At 53.2% G+C, this 20,112-nt stretch overlaps 1 protein-coding gene across 14 annotated transcripts in view; it reads left to right on the top strand.

Annotated features, from left to right (window-relative positions):
* ST3GAL3 (ST3 beta-galactoside alpha-2,3-sialyltransferase 3) overlaps positions 1 to 12,978 on the top strand; it is a 197,204-nt gene extending 184,226 nt beyond the window's left edge. For 13 of the 14 annotated variants that reach the window (XM_067301078.1, XM_067301072.1, XM_067301073.1 and 10 more), the window contains one exon: positions 12,606 to 12,978. In XM_067301078.1, coding sequence (XP_067157179.1) covers positions 12,606 to 12,695 — 90 coding nt within the window. In that variant the 3' untranslated portion in view covers positions 12,696 to 12,978. Of the gene's footprint in view, positions 1 to 3,473; positions 3,574 to 12,605 lie in introns of those variants that run through there. The other variant, XM_067301082.1, reaches the window with a different exon arrangement.
* Positions 12,979 to 20,112: the final 7,134 nt, after the last annotated feature.

The raw sequence follows: 20,112 nt of genomic DNA on the forward strand, positions 1-20,112 counted from the left end.
TCCCCTTCTCTCCCACCATCTACTTTGTTCTTAATTCCTGCCAGTGAGGTTTTGAACTGAATTCTGAGCCCTGTCAGGTCTCAATGCACTTAGTGCTCCTTTTTCAGGGCCTGGCACCCCATCTTTTGGCTCCTGAGAGCTAGCCATCTTTGAAATTGCCAGTCCAAACTGGCATAAGGTCACCACCCAAAGCAAGATGCAGAAGCCAGTGGAAGGCAAGAGGGAGGCACCCTTGGACACTGTATGTGGTCTCAGGGATAAACCTTGCATAGCAGAGGTAGTAGATGTCCTACTTTGTGGGGATGAACATGTGAAATACAGCCAGTAGGGTCTCCTGGAGGTAACAGAAGGTTTTTATCGTATCTGTGTGAGTTTGGTGCTATTAGCCTGTGAAAGAAGTGGTCTTTCTGATTTTGGATCTGTCCTATCTCCATTGCTTTTCGAAAGGGCTGATTTTGGGTGTCAGGACCAGAGTTAACTGGGCCAGGCGGTCAGTCGGTGCCTGGCTTAGCAGGCCACTGCTCTCTGGAAGCTATCAGTCATCGTGTCCAGGATGTTCTGTACAGAGGTGAGGGAGTGTTGAAAGGTTCTGGTGAAGCCTCACTAATTCAGATGTCAGTGGATTTGTTACCACAGCCAGGGCTGTTGATGAGAGCTCTGCAGGCCAGTGGAGCTGGTTCTAGGAGGAAGGTTCCTGTTCCACTTGAAGGGTGGTTATCTGATATGTGTCTGCCCATCTAATGCTCACATCCTCACCCACAGGCTCGTCTTACATTTTGCTGCTGTGGTACAAGAAAAGCCATCTGTTCCCGAGTATCAATAATTAATGCTCCTCCTGCCCCTGCCCCTCCCAATATGACAAATTGTTTGAGGTATTGTGGAATGTGAAGAGAAGAGAAAGGATTGCATTTCTTCCTCTCCCATTTAATATTAATGGTAGCTGGTAATTGTTAGTCACCTGAGGGTGAAGTTGAAAGGTGAAGGGCATGATAGTTGGGTTGTGTATTCTGCAGTTGCTCTTAAAGAACTAAAAGATGGAGTTCTGCCTCACCCTGGACTACAAGTGTGCAGCACACTCTGCTCAAAGAGAGACCTGCATGTGGTTTGCAAACCAGGAAGCTACCATGCCTTTGCACCTTGTGCCAAACTTTGCCTTTGGCACTAATGAAATGAGGTTGACCCAGACCCAGACCCAGGCTCCACCAAGGCTTTTGTCTTTTCCATCTGCTCTGACACCCAAAGACCCAGGAGCATCCACAACATTTCCTTCTGTATTACCTTTGGACGTCTGAGATTGTGCCCAGACTTAGTTCTTCCTTGTCATCCTCTGTGCTTCAGTCCCTAAAGGAGCCAGTAAAGCAGGCTGTGCGCTGAAATTATGCATGCATCGTCTTCATCCTGTGCCTGGCCTGTAGACCCTTGCAGGCTGGAATACTGGTTTTAGGACACAGGACGGGGAGAAGGTTTACTTAACAATGTTACAGCACCGAAGCAATTGTCATAGGATGCATCTGTTCCACCTTAACAGACGTCCCAGACAGAAGCCCTTGCAGTTTGGCTAGGCTTCAGTGAGGCAAAACCTTCATTTCTGAAGTGAAAGCCTTTTCCCAGGGTATTCAGGTGCCCCAGAAGGAGTCTGTGGATGCTGACCTACTGAGGATCATTTGGCACAGTGCACCATTTGAAGCCTTTGGACATTTTCTGCTGCCTTCAGCAGGGACTGCTCTGCTGATAACTAAGCAATGGGATAGGGAACTGCTAGGAGATGATCCATGTCTGTTCTCAGCTCTGCCCAGACTTTCTGCCCTGCTTGGGCTGAAGAACCAAATTTCTTTAGGCTTGGGTGCTTTTGTCTTTCAAAGTTCTATAAAATCCTAAAATGGGAAGTGTTAAGTAAAGGTTGACTGTTAGTAGGGATAGAGACTGCATCCATCTCAGAAGTGTACATTCCGGGTCTGTGATGGTCCAAAGGCCTACAGCTTCACTCCACCTGCAGCCACAAGAAGAGAACAGGTAGCACGCTGGGCACAGCCTGACTGTCTCCCGAAATACAGCTGTGTCCCAAAGGGCTCTGTTCACTGACTGGTGGGCTCCTCCAACCCAATTGATGGAGAAATCTTCAGTGTTTAAACCTTGAGAGCAGCTGCAGGGAAGCACTCCAGCTCCACCCTGAAACTACCACTGTCTTTACAGAGGAAATGTAAACACTGACAGCGTCTTTGGTCCATAGGTGCCACATATGTGCATGCCTCATGGGAGCCTATCCAGGAACATCCATCAACCCCCTTCCGTTGTCTTGTGCATCCAGGGTGAATGGACCTACAGGCGAAAGTGTGTCCTCTTGGCAAGGTGTGTCGCTGATTTACACTTAAGGCCTGCTTGACATCTCCCTGGACACCCTTGAAACCCTGTGACTCATCTCTGAGGAATTTGTACTGATTACATAAAAAAGCCAGCAAAATGCGTTCGCTTGCTCACAGCTGGGCGGAGATGCCTCTCCCATGCCAAGACTGAGGTGATAAAATCTCTCTGTGGAAATGAATGTGATTTTTCCTGTTGCTCTCTGGGACTGGCTGTTGAACTTCCAAGAGGCAAAACCTGGCAGTCTGAGTGTATACTTTTGCTTAGTCTTTGCTTTCCCCACAGAGGTAAAAGCCCTCAAGGTCCAAGGTTGTGCCGGTATTGCTACCCCAGGAGTCAGCTGCCTCCACTGCATCTTCCAGCATCTCAGACTCCCAAGGGCTGGACAGACGTTTCCTGCCCCAGTGGAAAAGGCTCTGTGAGGAGGCAGATGCTCTGCAGCTTTGTCCGTGTTCCCAGTCAGGGGGAGGTATATGGTCTTGAGGCACTGATTTATTCCTCTGGGGTCCGCTCAGTAGCATGGCTGCACAATGTGTATGGACTCCCCTGCAAGAGTACTGCAGCTTGTGAGCACTCATGGGAGCATGAGAGTAAATTTTCCTGGTGGACTCGTGGGTGGCTTCCTTTCTCTCTGTGCAAAGGACAGCCCAACTCCAGAGAAGTCACAACAGTGTGCTGCAGCCAGGAGATGTCCTGGCAGGCCTGGTAGATAAGATCCTTATGCTCATAAGCATGCTTAGGATTGCTGGAAGCACACTGGAGCAGTGCTTTCAGTGTTTCAGGCGGTGAGCTGGAAGGTCAGTGCTTGCAGTGTGGAACTGATCCTCACTCACAGCCCCCCTGCCCAGCACCTTCTGCCCTTGTCCCTCATGGTCTCCTGTGGCTGGGGATGCGCGCTCCCTGGCCTTCACTTCACACGGGTTATCTGTACTGTATGAACCCGCTGTTCCTTGGTCTGCTACTGGGAGGCTGCTCCCAGTAGACCCCATGCTGTTGTTGAAATTCTCACGGGTTATTTTTCAGCTCTGATCATGTCTCTTTGTTTTAACTCTTTAAATGCAGAATGTCTAAGTGTGTCATCTCCCTTCAATTAGTATTTTCCCTATTTCCAGCAATTTTGCAACAGCTTCCAACTCTTGGCTGCTTCCATGAATGCTGTATAGAAAAAGAATGAGTTGTTGCCAAAGCATCCACTCACTTGTTTCTGTTTTCCTGGTGGTGAGTACATCAGAGCTGAATTCTGGTAGTTTGTTGTATTTTTATTTCTTGCTCAGGTCTTGTAGCACTTCCTGCCCAAGTACTCCATAGATGTGTATTTTTCTCACAGGTCACTGTCTTCCAATAATGTAGGGTATATAGGGAATATATAGGGAATATAGGGAAAGAAACATAAAGATGGAGATGAGAAAAGGGGAATTATTTTAAAATGGAGTGAAGGCTTTTTTGGATTACAAATGAATGAACCTGTCTGTAAGAGTTACGATAGAACTTCATTACTATTGGCAAAACAGGCAGAAATGATGTCAGGATGGGAAAATGACAGTGTTTAAAATAGTAAAAACATATCCATGAGGAGTTAAAGAAACGGAGCAGAAGACTGTGTTAAATCATGAGAACGAAACACAAGACCAGCTCCCAGAATCCCTCCTCCATGTGCTCTGCCCTGAGATTAGCAACGTGTTGCCTTCCCCTGCCTCTTGTTCCGGAGTGAGCTTCAGCCTCCTGGTAGTTTCTTGCAGGAGCAAGCATGTGAGCAAAGGCTCACCTCCGAGACCACACAGGAACTGCGCCTGTCTTCTCAGCAGCTGCCTGCAGATTGCTTCACACACTTGTGATTGGTAAAAATGCAGACGTGTGGTTAAAAGTCACCCTTATCAATCCAGGTCCCATCTGTGACATTTGCGTCACACAGTCTGCACCGGTTGCGCTGCTGATTGGCCTCCTTTTCACTGTAGAAGATCAAGCGCCAGCGGCAAAGTTGTCGGAGGTGTCAGCTCCTTTGATACAGCTGTGCCCGGGACTCCAGTGACTTGCGGCCTGACCTGAGGGGGAGGTGGCGGGACTGCCTTTGATGGCTTCTTTCTGATCATTGCCTCCACTTCCCCTGCAAGTCTTTGTGGGATGCTGGAGGACACCATCCTGTAACACTTCTTATTCAGTGTGTGTACGGGCTGTCACAAGGGCCAAGGAGGTGGCCTGCAGCACGCAGTGACACACAGCTTTGTCTCTGTCTCTCCCTGCCAGCAGCTACCTCTCTGAATAATCCACAAACATAAAGTTTGGAGTCTCGGCCCATAAAGATGCAAACAATAGTGCTTTATCATCATCCAAACTCTCTCTGTGAAGCCACCCTTTGCATTTTAAATTAACGCAAGTTGCTTGGGAGGGGGTGACTGGGCTGCTTCAGGCCTCCAAGTACCTTAAAGTTTGCAGTAGCCAGCAAGAAGAACAAAACTCCTTTGAAAGCGGGACAGATGTCTTGCCTGGTGATTTATAGACTGAAAACACAGCTATTCGAGCCTGGCTGATGAATTGCAATTGGAGTACGAGGAATGGTGCAGCCTGAAATGGGGGTCAGCTTTGGAGGGGGAGGTTAGGGGCTGGGGCAGGGGCACCTCCGAAAGGGCAGTGCTTTTTCTTGAGGCCAGCAGTGATGACTGATGAGGTTTATACGTTTTTGTCTTTGTTTAAAAGCCACCTGTCTGACAGCGCCTTGGCTAAACGACGGCCTCACATGCTGTTCCTGTGCATAAGGACTGTGTGTCTATATAATAGAGATCTAGAAAAGATTGATGGAATAGCAGTGGTGGCTAGAGCACAGGTAGTGCATTGTTCAGTAGGCAGAAATATGGTAACATTGTGGAGTACCGTTGTGTGCTAATAACAGCAAGGAAGGTAAAGAAATAACTTGTAGCATGGATAAAAACAGAGTAAAGGTTTGGTCAAAACCTCCGTAGGAGAAGGCAGTAAAAGACCCCAACATTGAATACAGACCTCTGTAATGATGCTAGGTACTACCAGAAATTGCGCTGTTACAGTTATACATTAGGAACTAATATTACTGTGAAGGGAAGAGTCCAGATATTCCCTGATATGATAGCTAATGCAGCTCTTCTCAAATGCCCTCAGACCATGACGGGACAAGAAGAGCTGATGGCCTTTCAGAGTTGATTTTACATGAGGACCTTGCAGAGGGCTGTTTTAGGAAATAGCCTTTGATCAAGTGTTAATGCCTTCATCGTTAAATTAAACAGAAAGACAACAGAAGGAATTTTATACTCAGATTTCCCTCCAAAAGGAGGGAGTCTGCAAAGCACAGCTGTATGCAGACTGTGGGGCAGCACCCAGCAGTGCTTGCAGAGTGCTCGGTGGCTCTGAGACGCATGTGCAGACTCTCATCCCAAGCACATGCAGATCTCTGAATTTAGGCCTAGCCCTGGAGAACTGGCTACCAAGCATGGCTGCACTGGAGAGCTCAGGGACTCAGTGTGGAGGGAACTTGGAATCTTTTTGTGTCGAAAGTGCAAAAACTATCTGGAATTCATGTCTTCAGCAAGGGTAGAACTGATAGGAAAAGGTTCCAGACATAACTTCTTAAATAACTGCTTCAAAGCGGTGTTAGAAGTAACAGAGGAGTGGGAGAAGGCATCAGGCAGTGAGGAAACTTCACCCTGATGGTCAGAAAGGACAGGGATGAAGTGAAAACTGGCAAAAGTCAAGCTGGATTAGATCTTGCAATGGAAAATAAAACAAATACTGCACAGTCCCACTGCCATATAAATAATATGGAAGCAAGAAAAGAATTATCAGGGCAGTGGCATCCAGGGGAGGTGAAGGAAGTGGAAGGGGTAGGGATTAATGAACCTAGGTGGGAACCATGTATGAATCAATGTACTACCTCCATCAGGGCGATATGGTGAACGTGAGGGAAAGAGTGACTTACGGTGAGAAGTTCATAGAGACAGAAAATGACTGGATCAGCAGTGAAAGGCAAAACCCATTTGAGCTAATGCACTTGGTGTGAGAGTCTGGAAGATGTCTCTTCCAAAAACTCAGCAGTTGAGCCAATTAAACTGTAAATCCAGAGGAAAACTTCTTTAATAAATCTATCAGGCTACATGTGGTTCCACAAGTTTAGATTATATTGGACATAATACCTTTTCCTCCTTTCTTTTGAGGGGGGTGGGAGCAAGGCAAGGAAAATAATCCTATCAACTGCAGACCTCCTAATCTGACCTCGGAGATACTCCTCAGGACTTAGAGCAAAGTTTGAAAGAAAGAATAATTCAGTTCTGAAGACAAATGCAACATGGATTTACCAGAGGCAGATTACAAAAGCTAGTATCTTTATTTGATAAAAAATTAATTGTGGGGACAGAGGAAGTGTAGTAGATAGGTCTGTCTGGAGTTCAGTTAAGTATTTGACACTGTGCCATGTGAGAAATTATTAGTTAAGCTTGAGAAGCTATGCTTTGGTGCAATACCTGTATGTGAGTAGTCTCTGTAAAGGAGAAGACAAAGGGTAGCACTGGATGGAAGGCTGGGAGTTCCCCCTGAGTCGGTCATGAAGCCAGTCATGTTTAATATTTGCATTAATGATTTTTGGCACAGAAAGCAACGGTGTGCAAGCGGAATTTGTGATCATACAAAACTAGGTGTGGTCAATACAAAAGAGGATCAAAATATCATACAGGAAGACCTGGATTGCTTTGAGAACAAGAGTAAATTAGATGGGATGAAACCTAATAGTATGAATAGAAGGTTATGCAATTTGGGACAATAATAGGAATTTTGGTTTCTAAGCTGGGAAAGTGTCATTTGGAAATGATAGAGGGGAACATTAAAAGATGAGGGCTCCCAGCTGTTTCAGGCCGTGCAGCTTCCTCGCCAGCCTGGCAAGTGTCCCTGAGGACAGGGACAACAGGTGAGCTGTGAAGGCTGCGATGCTGCTGCTGTCCTGGCAGGACAACTGAGAGACTGAGGGCGCAGAGGTCCTGAATGAGCCTGCACAGCAGGGTACCAGGAGGTGCACAGTGCTGGTGAAGCTACGGGTACGAGGTGGCCTTACAGCACTTCGTGTTCATGGTCACTCTGCCAGGACCAGACAAAGTGTGTGGGCAAGGCAGAATCATGAAAAATAAGCAGCTCCAGAAACAGGGCAGTGAAGGTTAAAGGTAAAGATAAATTAGCACCAGTGGAGTCTGGAAACAAGACTGGGTCTAGGCAAGAGACATTACCAGTAAAGTACCACCTATTGCTGCTCCTGGGGTTTCTGTGCAGGTTTTCAGGGAGAAATGCTGCTGGCTGGCAGAAATATGGAGGAATTGAAAAACCTTCTGTTTTACAGCCTGCTGTTTCTCCTGAATGCATTCCTTATTGACTTTACTCTCTCTAATTTAATCTTCCTGCATTTTATGAGATTGCAATATACTCGATAAGACTAACATGCGCTGCAGCTCAGCCATTGCCCCAACTGTAAGTGATTACAGATGGGGAGCTTACCTTCATTGTGGGCTGATCTCTGAAACATTTTCGTAGTCATAAAATATTCTACTTGGCTGCTTTTGAAGGGACAGAGAAATAGTGTTTTGTGCTTCTTCCTGGGACTGTCAGGGAAAAAGGACAGGTGGTGCCGGGGCATTTGCATAACTCTGAAAGGTGGCTTTAACTGATGATAAATTTTAATCTAATAACTGTGACCAAAGAATCATGCATCAGCCCCACTGCCATCTCTCCAGGATGGACAACCGTAACAGTGCATGTGCCTGCAGAGAGACTTTCCTGCTGCTTCTCTTCCCACCAAGAAGGGCAAACATCAGCTAATCAGCTAGAGATCCGAGGCAAAGGAAATCCCAGGCTGATCCCCAAACAGCAGGAAGGGCTCTGGAGCCTCCCGGGACACTCCTGCTGGAGCACACAGGGATTTGTTACTCCTGCCGTGGGCTCAGACAAGCAGCGTGTTTGTTGCACAAGTGAAAGCAGTTCTGCACACCAGCTGTAGGTGAGCGGTGGTGGGGGGAGCAGGCAGAGCCCGTGTGCCAGGTTGCAGGAGCAGTGGTGGCAGTGATGTGTGGTGCCAGGAAGGTGGAGGTGGCAGTGAATGCTCCAAGCTGCTCTGTCACTGCCTGGAGGTGCAGATTCACGAGAGAATAACTGGAGTTTTCTGCCTGTGATGCTGAGGTGTAGCTCCCGGGCTTAAAGCAGGAGCTATGTGAACATAAATGGTTCCACATGCAGGAATAGGAAATGAGGCAGAAGGGCTCAGAGTGCGCAGGGGAAGAGAGGGTCAAAGCAGTCAGAGGGGACAGTGAATGTCTTGCCAGGGAACCCAAAGTTTGTCCAGTGTCAGAGGGTAGGAAAAGGCTTTTTGCAGCAGCAGTGTCTGGAATAAACAGCCAACACTGCAGCTGCTTCATGTAATCCTCCTCCAGACGTGGATCTTGCTCACAGTGCACTAGTTAAAATGCCAAAATGAGCGCTGACACCACAGTGCTCGCAGTGGGACAGGGGTGGGCCGAGCATTGCCTGGTCCTTGCCATCCTGCTCCAACTCAGGACATTGCCTCAGCTCAGAGACTTCCAGGACAACCTGCCTGTGAGTTTGGGTACTCAGAGCACCTTGGCTTACCTGAGCAGTGGGGGTAAATGCTTGGCATGATGCAGAGGACTTTCCCTTACAACAGCTACAACATGATCCTGGCCCCAAAAGAAGCCTGCGACTGCGGTGCTCTGGCTTTTTATGAGTCCCTCCAAGCCTTGGGCCTGCCACTGGCACTCAAAGCCCTCCTGCCTCCCAGCCGCCCCGGCGGTGTGTGCTGCTCAGGCACATGGGCTCTCTGTGCAGCCACCCAGCAGCGTTCAGAGAGCGCCTCTGTGGCTGTTGCAGGTACGCAGGCAGCACAATGTGTGTCCTTTCAGCCGAGCTGCAGGCACTGCAAATGTAGACATGGGCCAGCATCTCACTGCATATCAGTAAGACTCAGCTTCCTAGGCAGGTTTTGTGGGGTATTTTGGTGCTTTTCCCCTGCCAGTGCCAATGAGAATGAAGTGCTTGCAGTTTTGAAAAATCTGCTCCAGATCTCCTCCCTGCTGCAGCCGCTCACGCTGGAATGCGGTTTCCTTCGCCTGATTAGCTCTGTCTGTCAGTGGGGTGAGTCCCTCGCCCGCAATCAGTAACCTGAGCTAGTGCTGAAGACATGCCTCATCCCTCCTGCCTGACATGCCTCATCCCTCCTGCCTGCATTAGCATCAGGTGCTCGGGCACGGGCCAGAGCAGCACCACTCAGAGAGCTCTACAACTGCTCTTCATGGGGGGGATTAAAAACCCTTTCTCACCAGGAAATCCTCTTCCTCTGTGGTCTTTCATTCAACCGCAAAATACTTGTGAGTACTTCCACGGACATCAGCAAGAGCTGTGGAGCAAGTGTGATGCTAAATTCCCTTTTATGTGGCTTTCTGCTTGGAAACAGGAGTTTGTGGCAGTGACCAGAGTACTGGGTAGCCTTAATGCTGAACAGCCAGAGGTGTACGCATCTTGCCACCAGCCTTGCAGTCAGTAGAGGAGCCAAATTTAACCTTAGCTTAAGAGAGTACCACCCAAAGTTTTATCACCAACCTCTTGTACTTAAATTCCTGCTCCACTCCTGCCTTTCACACAGTCAGGTTTCTTCTAGCCATCAGATAAGGTGCTTGCGTGTGACCTGAGCTGACATTTTCGGTGGTTTGAGTTTGCCTAGAAGTGGCTGTTTCCCCAGTTTCCTTATGTACCAAGGGACGCAAGCAGGTCATATTGGGTGAAACCAATTGGCTTCTCTTACTGCTCCATGAGGCAGAAAGATGTGAAGGAGGGATCAGCCTGTGCTCTGACATATCAGGCAGTCAGGCTCCCTAGTGCTCCAGATAGGCTTCGAACAAGCCCAGCCAGCTGTAAATTAATGCATCGAGACCTGGTCTTCACAGCATCACCCTTGTGCCAGCAGACAGCTGCTAACTGCATGTTGGCTTGAGTGCATGCACACTTGACTGCTTGTGTTGGTGCTGTGTGTCCTCATAGCAAAGGGCTGTGGTGTCAAAAGTGACACTGCTGCATGACAGAGGCTGATCGCACAAACCCCAGGTGGCATGCCACGTGTGGGAATGCTTTCAGCACTTTGGGGGGTCCTGGCTGTCCCACTGCGAATGACAGGAACATACAGCCATGTTCTCACAGATCCCCCTGCTCTGTGCCATCATCTCTTTCTGTGGTGCTTTTTAAAATTCATGTTTTCTTCTTTCACAAGCCAGCCTTCTTCCCTGTGCCAGTTTTTAGTTTCTGTTCTCATGCTAGCAGAAGCCAAGCAGTGAGTTGTTTCTGGACGTTGCCTTTTCAGTTTATAGGTAGGGTCTTCTGCATTTTCAGACTCCCAAAGAGCACCACCACAGTTTACTATGCGTGGCCCTGTTGTTACCCTGTTTTGGTGCACCCTTGACAGCATCCCAGTAAACAGTGTCACTGGAAGCAGAGAAAGTCGAAGACTTCTTTTGAACACAGGTTGCAAGATAAGACCTGCCTGAACTTTTCTTAGCAGCTTTAACTGTCATCATTCTTATGCACTGAGGGGGCGGAGGTGGCTTGTAAACACACAGCAGGGGAAGAGAGGTGTTTCCAAAATACGCTGGAGATTTATAAAGGGACCCTCGGTTCCAGGGACCTCTTGACAGCAGGCTCCAAGCTGTGACCAGAGCTGTCAGCCAGCGGGACAGCTTGCCCCAGACAGGACTGGACATCCACAGATGACAGGACACCCACACACGCGTTGTGTATGAGGAATACAGCCAGTGTGGGACCTATGCTCTTCAGGAAGGTACTCCGGGTTTTGCAGTGGGCTCTGAAGTGGGTTTGGATAGCTGTGAAGAAGTACTCTTGGAGGGCACATTTGACTGGTGATTTGCTGGCTGAGGCCACTTCAGAGAGGCTCCTGTAGACAGATTTCATCATGTTGCAGATCTTATTTAGAGCCCAGATTATCGCTGGCTGAAGCGCTGGGCTGGAGATCGGGATTCATTTCCTAGGATTCTTGCCGTGTTGGGAGATCTTGGGGAAGTTGCTTTTCCCTGTTCTGCCTCGGCCTTCCCAGGGGACAAACTACTCCCTGCTTTCATTAAGTGCTTTAATAGGACTGGTGCTGTGGGGTGATGGCAGATGCTGTGATCACTGCTCAAGCCTGCTGCAGGGAACACATCTGGGTGGGCTGACAACAGCTATAGCAATCACTGCTCTGACATGCCTGGCTGGGAAATGTGACCATTTCACCCTTTGCATTGTATTAGTGTAACCTTTAGCATGTGGTTTCCTGCTGGTAGGGCTAGTGGAGGCAGAGAGCGTGCCTTAGCGAAGCTGGGCTTGGAGCTAGCGGCTGTAGTTCTGTTGTGGAAACCCAGAGTGGAGGAGCATTTTGTGCCAGGAGAAGACTCCCAGAGAGCAGGCACATGGCCAGCAAGTTCTCAGTGCTTTAGGATGAGCAACATTGCCAACCTGCAGAGGCAGATTTTTTCTTTTATCTGATTCTTGGGCTGCCCCAGGTGATCCCAAGCGCACTGAGAAATGGCATGCCCCCATCGTGAGGCAGCACCCCCATGCGTTGCCCAGAGGCTGCCCTTAGCAGGGAGCTGTATAAGGGGGAACATGTCCTGCCACCATGCCTTCTGCCCACACCATTCCTCCAGGCACGTCACCATTTATGCTGTGCTGTTGGACTTGTGTGGTGGCCTGGGAGGGCACTGTAACCAGTTAGATCTGCCCCAGTGAAGGCGCCTGGGATGCCCAGATCTCACCATACCAAAGAAATTCACCCAGCCTGTGCCAAGGGGAGACCTCCTACTTCAAATATGTGAGTCTGCTGGCTGTATCTGCTTTGCATACGAGATGGATGTTAGTCTTCAAGAGATCTTCTGTTCTTCAGCAGGGCCTCACAACTGCCCTGGCAGTGGTATGGCCGCTGGCATCTCTGATGTCCTGTGCTTTCCCGTGCATGGTGACAGGGAGTCTTTTGCACATCACCACAGCAGAGCCAGCACTTGCTGCTCGGGAACAGGCCAACAAGGTGGTTTCTTAGCCGGCCTTGGGAAGGGGCCATGCAGTGAGAGCAGAGAAGGGGCTCCTTAGCATAACCCACTGCACTGCCCCTGCTGGCATCTCCCGTGGTGTGAGAGCACGCTTAGCCAGGATAGCTGCTCATCTCCTCTGTCTTTCCCATTTCCTTGCAGTCCTGGACACACAACATCCAGCGGGAGAAGGAGTTCCTGCGGAAGCTGGTGAAAGCCCGAGTCATCACTGACCTAACCAGTGGGATTTGAGTGGCTGCAGCCACTGCCTCAAAGAGAGGAGAGGAAGACACACGCTGCAGCTCTGGGAGCAGACACTGGCAGCCCTCTGCAAGAATCCTGCCTCTCTGGAGACACGCGGAGATGCCCAGGTGCTCTGGGATGGCCCTCTCACATTGCCAGGCTGCACAAGGCTTGCATCTGCTGTCTCCAGTCCTAGAGTTGGCAGGAGGTGGGCATGGGACTGAGTGGGCAGTTCCTGAACTCTGCATAGCAGACGGCTCTTCTGTGTCTAGAATTAAACAGGAAAGACTCAGGAGGGAGAAGAGAGATTTGTGAACAAAACAATTTGTGCCAAATGGGAGGTGGTGCTGCCCTGAAGCAGCAATGCCTGAATGTACAAAGTATTATTTTTTAAAAGAAACTCTGCTGGAATCATACTAGAAATACCAAGGTGCAGAGCAAAGTCTGCTTGTGCACAGCCCTGCGAAAAGCTCGGCCTCTCCACGCTCCATCTGCATTGTCACTGGCCTCAGGCCTTTCCCCAGGAAAACAAATCCGTCCAAAACTTCAGTGTTGTTGGTGCTGCTATAATTTAAAGGGAGAATGGCTTTCCTTCATCCTCCACTTGGAGTTTCTGGTTGGAGATGAGCATGGGTTTGTTTTTCTGCACTTTTCCTTGCTTCCTGCATAGAGGCAGCAGCAGCAACCACTTATTTGGCTGCATTTTCCATAGCTGTTGCTCTGCCCTGACTCTGCCCTGACCCCAACATGGAGCAGGGAGCCAATGGCTTTCTCTGCCTGCAGCAGACCCTCGCTGCCTTCCTGCCTGTCACAGCGTTGAGGAGCCTGCCTCGTTGTGCTCAAGGCTTTCAGGCCTCTTGGTTTGTGCCTGCTGTGCAGGACCCTTGTGGAGTCCATGCAAATTGGTGTCACCATTTCTGGACAGCATCTCGCTTTATTTTTGTGTGGGAGGAGGTCAGATCTTGCATGGAGATCTGAAGCTTTACAGTGTTTAAGAGCAGGCAGCCGAAGACATGTTTGTTTCATGTTCCCGACTTGATCGTGTTACCTATTTAAGTGACTCGTGACCTCAGTGATGATGGAGCCTGTTGGCAGGGGTCGGGGGGCCTGCTGGGAACCCTTGCCATCTGCTTGGCCCCTGCTCACTTCATTTCCAAGCTCCTTCTGTGCTGCTCTAGCACTGCTGCTCCTCCAGTTCTCAGGAGTGTGTCCCTTCCTTTGCCGTCTTGGTCCCGAGATGCAGTATTTGCACATTTGATTTGTATACGTACTTCAGAGGAGCTGGAATAAACTGAGCAACACGGCCAAGTGTGAGGATGGTGGGGTGGTCTTATCTGTCTGGAGAGCGTGGGCAGAACAGGGACTGCCGGGGGAATGGTTACAGGTGGAAATGCGCTCCCGCTCTTGTCTAGCCTGGAAGGGGCCGGACTGCACCCACAGAGGGGCAGCATGGACTTCGTGCCTCGAGCCGAGTCCCTGTGTGTCGAGGCACGGCATGCAGCCAGCCCCTAGTGGGATCGGTGGAGGGGGTCTCCAGGAGGGATGTTAGCGGGGCTCGTGGTTGTGGCACTGTATCTGATGTTCTCCAGAGGAATGCAGTCTGCCTTGCTCTGAGCTGGAGGGGGAACTTAGCCCTCACATGGATAAATGGGGAAAGGATGCTCAGAACAGGGCTCACATGGGTTCCCCCAGGCCGTCTGTGCCCCCACTGGCTTGCAGTGGGTCGTGGCTCCTGGGCTGAGACCCCACAGGGGATGTGCAGGATGGGGCAGGCAATGAACCATGCATGGAGCAAAGGAGCAAACCGTACAAAATGGTATGAGACCAGGCTCCAGGAAGAGGCAAGTCTTGGTTTCGACACGGTGCTGGCCACATCCTCGGGTGGGACATGCCCCTCAGGAGCCTCTCCTGTGTGGTGCACCCGGTGTGCCCATAGCCAAGGAGCCTGCTTGGGGGCAAGTCCTGCCCAGCTTCTGGTCAGGGCTGCTCCCTGTCTGGTAGTCTGGGCATAGCTCAAAGATCCTGCCTCTTCCAGGCCCCAGAGGACAAAGAGATGCTGGGAGGCTCCATTTGAATATTCTCCCCCAATTTTTTTTTCCTGTTTGAGGAACTGGATTTCCATGGCTCTCACCAGGTGACACTCCCTCTGTGGTCCCTGTGCGCCGAGGCCCTCCCAGGGTGGCATCGGGAGACCTGGGCTGGAGATTGTCACTGAGGGCAGGGTGGGCACTGTCCTCCGTCTTGGCGCTTGAATTGGGTTTTTAACCAGCCACTGCAGGAGTCCTGGGACGTTGATGGGGGTGATGGGCAGTGTCCACATGCTGTGTTGAGCTGAGACGCCAGAGAACCAGACAGCCGCAGCAGGGAGGAGGAGGAGGGTGAGGAAAAGCCTTCGGTGTCAGTGCTGGGCCCCTCTCCGCCCCTCTCCACCCCTCAGAGGAGCAGAAACATGAGGCTGATCAGGAGGAGAATCGTATGTGATTTCCCTCCTGCTCACATGCGCAGATGGTGCAGCACACAGTGACCAGCCATCTCCTGGGCAGCCAGGTCTGTGACCATCCTTCTGTGCCCCAGCTGAGCACCTAGACTGGGGACCTGGGCTAGACTGGGGACCTTTTGCTAGCAGGATCTAGTGGGCCTGGGATTAGCTGCAGGGGATGTACCCCCCAACGGAGACTTGCAGTGGTATTACATTTAATGTTGTCCCTTTTATTCAACGCTACAACATTGTGGGGCACCTTTATCCTCTGCCTCACTGTCTCCAAGTCCTTGGAGGGAACATCTCCGCTGCTCTGCCTTCCCTGCCATCGCAGCTCCCCACCATGGTCAGGGCCAGGTCCTGATGGGAAACCCTCCCTGCAGACCAGGGAGGTGACTCCAGTGGGGGTCTCTAGGCAGAAGTGCCCGGGCTGATTAGACAAGTCCGTGGCCTAGGGTGACTGCGGTGGGTCGGGACCCCATCTGCAGGCAGAATGCAAGAGGATGGGGAGTGCACGTTGTGGGGCTGGAGGCTCCCCGCCACTCGCTGTCCCCATGTGCCTTCAGCTGAGGGCTCTCGGCGGGGCCCGTGGTGGGGCCTACGGGGCAAGTGTCCCCGAGGAGCAGCCCGTGGCCAGGCCCTGGGGGTGCTGCGGGCACGTGCCACAGCCCTGCTGGGTCTCCCTCCCGAAGGCCCTTCCTTTGGCTCGTTCCCTGCAAGCACCTGCAGCCACCTCCCGCCCTCTGAAAGGCTGCAGTCCTGCCAGCCGGAGCGGTGTGCGCGGGTCAGGGCAGGGTCAGTGGGACGGATGTGAGTCTTGGCCTCTCCCTGCCGTGACTCACCTTTTCGTCTTGGAAGGGAGAGCCCAGGGGAATTCTCCGCGGCCTAAATATAGAGCAGGGTTGCCTGACGCCTCTGACGCGCTGCTATGCAGAAGGGCCATTCGGGTGGCAGGGAACCTGCCTGGAGAGAGGCTGGGGAGGTCAGGGGTGGGGAGAGCCCTGCGCTGTGGGAGAGCCAGGTAGGGGGTGCTGCTGTGGGGTCTTGCTCCTGCCTGGGCAGAGAGCAGGTCTGGGGGTGCTGCTGGCCTGCAGGGACACCAGCACATGCTGGCCTGGGGGAGAGGGGCCACAGGGGAGCTGCCACCACGCTGACTGCAGCATGAGTGGGTGCCAGCAGGCTGCTCAAGCGCTTGGGGCACGCAGCCCTCCCTGGTGCTGCTGCCCCAGCATCGGGGTCCCCCACCAGTTCGCCCCAGGGCAGGTCTGGCCACGCTGTGGCCTCCAGTTCACATGTGCCAAATGGAGGCAGCAGGGGAGGATCTGCTGCTGCCCAGCATCCCTCAGCCCAGCACTCCTCACTCCAACATCCCTCCGCCCGGCATCCCTTGGTCTGGTATCTCCGGGCTTCCAGGGACTCCTTTCTCCTGGGAGAGAGCAGCAGGGAGGGCAGGAGGCCCTGCCCCATCGTGCTGCTGTGCACCCTCCATGTGGGCACTGGTGGGAGAAGGGGAAGGTGCCAAGCCAGGGCTATCTGTCTGTCTGTCTGTGCGTATCTACCTAGTGATGTTGGGGAGCTCTTCTGCAGCCTGCGGGCAGCCCAGGTACAGGCAGCACCCGGGACAGGCGAGAGCTTCCAGGCTGCCTGGCAGGGAGGCACCCGGCACCAGTGCGGCACGTGCAGTCAGTCAGAGCGCGTGTCACACGAGCAACACAAAGTATTACCGACACTTCCTTTAGTGTGGGCAACCCAGGCGCCTGCCCAGCTCCTCTGGGCACCAGGTCCCTGCACAGCCTGTGGTCTCGCACAGGGACTTACTTCAAAGGCCACTGAGCTCGCTGGTACTGTATGAAGCTGAGATGCAAGAACTCAATGAGTTTTTTTAAAATTAGTATTAGTTTCTGCATTTTTTTTAATTTCCCCTCTAGGCAGGGAGGGCAGGAGTCTTGTGAGCTCCTCCAGGCTGGCTTATGTCACATCAATTCAGTCATATCACAGAAGCAATAAAGCTATCAAAAAGCTCAGCTGGTCTCTTTCTTCTGCTGCCTTTGGCCTTTTTGAGGGGAGGCAGAGGGATTCCCCTGCCTGGGCTATCCCAGCCTGATTTAACTCTTGACTCCTCCAGTGAAGTAGCCTGAGGGCACCTGCTGGGAGACCACAGCCAGCCAATCCCACAGGCCCTGGCACCGGGGACAAGAGAGGGCTGTGGTCCTTCTTGCCAGCAACCCGAGGGGCTGCCAATCCTGAGCCCGTGGAATTCCTGCCCAGCACCTGGCTCTCTGTCCCACTTGCTGTACACCTGGCACCACATTCCTGGCACCCGCTGCAAGCCGCCGGGAAGGGACCCAGGACCCGTTCTCCCACATCTGCCAACACGGCGCTCCAGGGGGGACAGAGCTGGCAAGGCCAGGCACTGGGTTACCCACTCCGATCGTTGTGGCGCAAGCATCAAAGCCCAGCTCAGCCCACCTCTGGGGCACAGGCGGAGGAAAGGAAACCTAGCTGATTGCCTGCCTTGGTGGGGATGGGCTGCCTGTGACTCTGCCTCCCTCTGGGGTCTCTCTCAGGGAATCCCTGGCAGCAGGGTTGCCTCCAGCCCCCAGGGCTGCAGCAGCAATCAGGACTCCATGCGGCACCACTCAAGGCAGGCGTTCGGCCAAGTGACCTTCTCACCACAGTATCCAGCAAAGAAACAGTTTAGGAAGCCAGGGGCTGAGGCTGTGACTGACTCCCAACACCTGCCAGGTCCCAGAGGAAGCTGCGCAACCCCTGCTGCAAACCCTGATGACGCTGTGGGGCTTCCAGGACTAGCCAGGGGACACTCCCACCACTCGGGGGAATGGGGTGACTGCTCCTAGGGGAGTGACACATTTGCCAGACTCGCCTGCTCTCAAATACGAGGGGTGGCTTCCTGCCAGTGCTGGTGGGACGCCACAGAGGTAATCGCATCTCTGGTGTGCAACTGCAAGCTACAAATCCCTTCCAGAAACGAGATGCTGGAGCTGGGCCAGGGAGAGATCTGCTGGAGTTGCTCAAATCTCTCCTTTCTGCACTCCTCTCTTCCAGGCCCTTAAAGAGTGGAGCAACTGGCATGAATGGCCTGGGCCAGCCCCAGATGTGGCCCATACGCCGTCCTGGCCTTTGGGAGGGCTGTGCAGGGGAGAAAGCAGAGCCCCAGGATCAGGGCATGGCCAGGACGGCCTGTGGGAAGTTCAAGTTAGCAGAAACAAAGACACTTACTGGGTTTACAGGTGTCCCCAAAGGAGCAACGTAGCCACTGAGACATGGATGATGCAACTGGTTCGTCTCCTCATGGTTCTCTCCCCATGCATGTTCCTATCAAAACCAACCGTGGCCTTGTGCAGGCATGGTGGGGGCTGTGGCTCGCTCAGTCCTGCCATCTGGCAAGATCACATCATCCCCCTTTGGCCTCCCACAAGGGGGCACCTTCCGGGGATAGGGGTCACAGTGGGTCTGGGGCCCTACAGGGCTTCTTGTAGACCAGCAAAGGGACAAGGGGACACACCTAGCATGGTGGGTCCAAGAGCGCGGGCTGACACATTCAGTGTCTTGGGAGGGACCAAACCAGTCGCTGTCAGTGCAGATCACCACTGTGCCTGGAGACCTGCAGGCGCTGCAGGGCCCAGGCCCCTCCACTGCGCCCCAGCGCCCTGTGGGGCCCAGACCCACACCCAGCGTTTCCCGGGGCAGAGCCGTCGCTCAGCTCATGGGAGCCCAAGGGGAGAGAGCCAGGCTTCAGGCCCGCATGGGAAATGCCACCTCCTGCCAGTGTGGTCTCCAGAGGTGAGGCACCAGTGGTGGGATACGCTCGTGCCAGGCTGGGGACAGCAGCAGGGTCACATCTCCTGGGACAAGCTCTGGGGATGAAGGAGGGAGCTGTGGCCCCCCGTGTTTCTGGGGTAGCAGCCACAATCCGGGTGCCCCTAGTAGAGGGGCAGAGGCCAGGTTTTGCAGAGCCGCCCCCTGAGCAGGCCAGCAGGACTGGGGAAGCCAGGGCCAGTCCCCAGCCCAGGGGGTGCAGAGGGGACCCTCTGGGGCAGCCTGTGCTCCCCAGCGACAGGGTTCCCAGCTTGGCCAGCGTCCCCTGGGGCCAAGCCGTCCTTGGGGCTGCACCCAGCCAGGACAGGTGGGACTAGGGTCCCTGCCAGCAGGTCTGCCTGCCCTGAGGCATGCAGGACGCCCTGCTGGGAGATGCAGCACCCACCTACAGCACTGGCCCCCTTTGTCCCTCGTCCCCTCACGCAGCAGCTGGCTCTCCAGCTGGCTCTCCCTTGCCACCACCTGCATTGTGCACGCAAGCATCTCCCAGCCGCGCAGCTCCCTGCTCTGCTGTGAGGATGTGAGGACCGGCCGGACCCACAGGGGAGGTGGCAGGGGACCAGGCACCTCACATGGGGTGAGCCAGCACCTTCGGCTGCATCCCCCAGCACCTTTGCAGCCCTGAGGGCTGGCTGCCGGGGGACGCAGCCCTCCCCTCCGTTAGTGGCCCCTCCTGGCCAGCTTCCCCGCATGGACATGGCTGTGGCCAGTCCCAGCCCCATGGGGACGGCCAGGCAGCCTGGGGCAGGACATGCCAGCCCTATGGAGACTACGGAGCAGGCAGCCGCATTGCCTGAGTCTGCAGCCTTGTGAAGTGAAGGACCCTGTCCCCCTTCCCCTGCCCCCAGCTCCCTCCCCACCCCAGGGACACTCCTGCGCCCTCGAACCTGCACAGCCACCCTCACGCCATCCCTGCTAACGGCAGTGGGGACGGCTTAGCCGGAGCCACCGGTGTCAGCACATTCCCCGGCAGGTGATGCTGCAGGAGGGCCGCAGGAGCTGTCATCCCCGCGCTGGATAATCCAACGAGACGAGACGAGATGAGATGAGACGGGCGGCTCTGCCAGCAGCTCACAGGCACCAGCCAGCCCTCCTGGCCGCGGGGGC

Source organism: Apteryx mantelli, chromosome 8, assembly GCF_036417845.1.
Source record: "Apteryx mantelli isolate bAptMan1 chromosome 8, bAptMan1.hap1, whole genome shotgun sequence".
In the NCBI taxonomy this organism is placed as follows: domain Eukaryota; kingdom Metazoa; phylum Chordata; class Aves; order Apterygiformes; family Apterygidae; genus Apteryx; species Apteryx mantelli.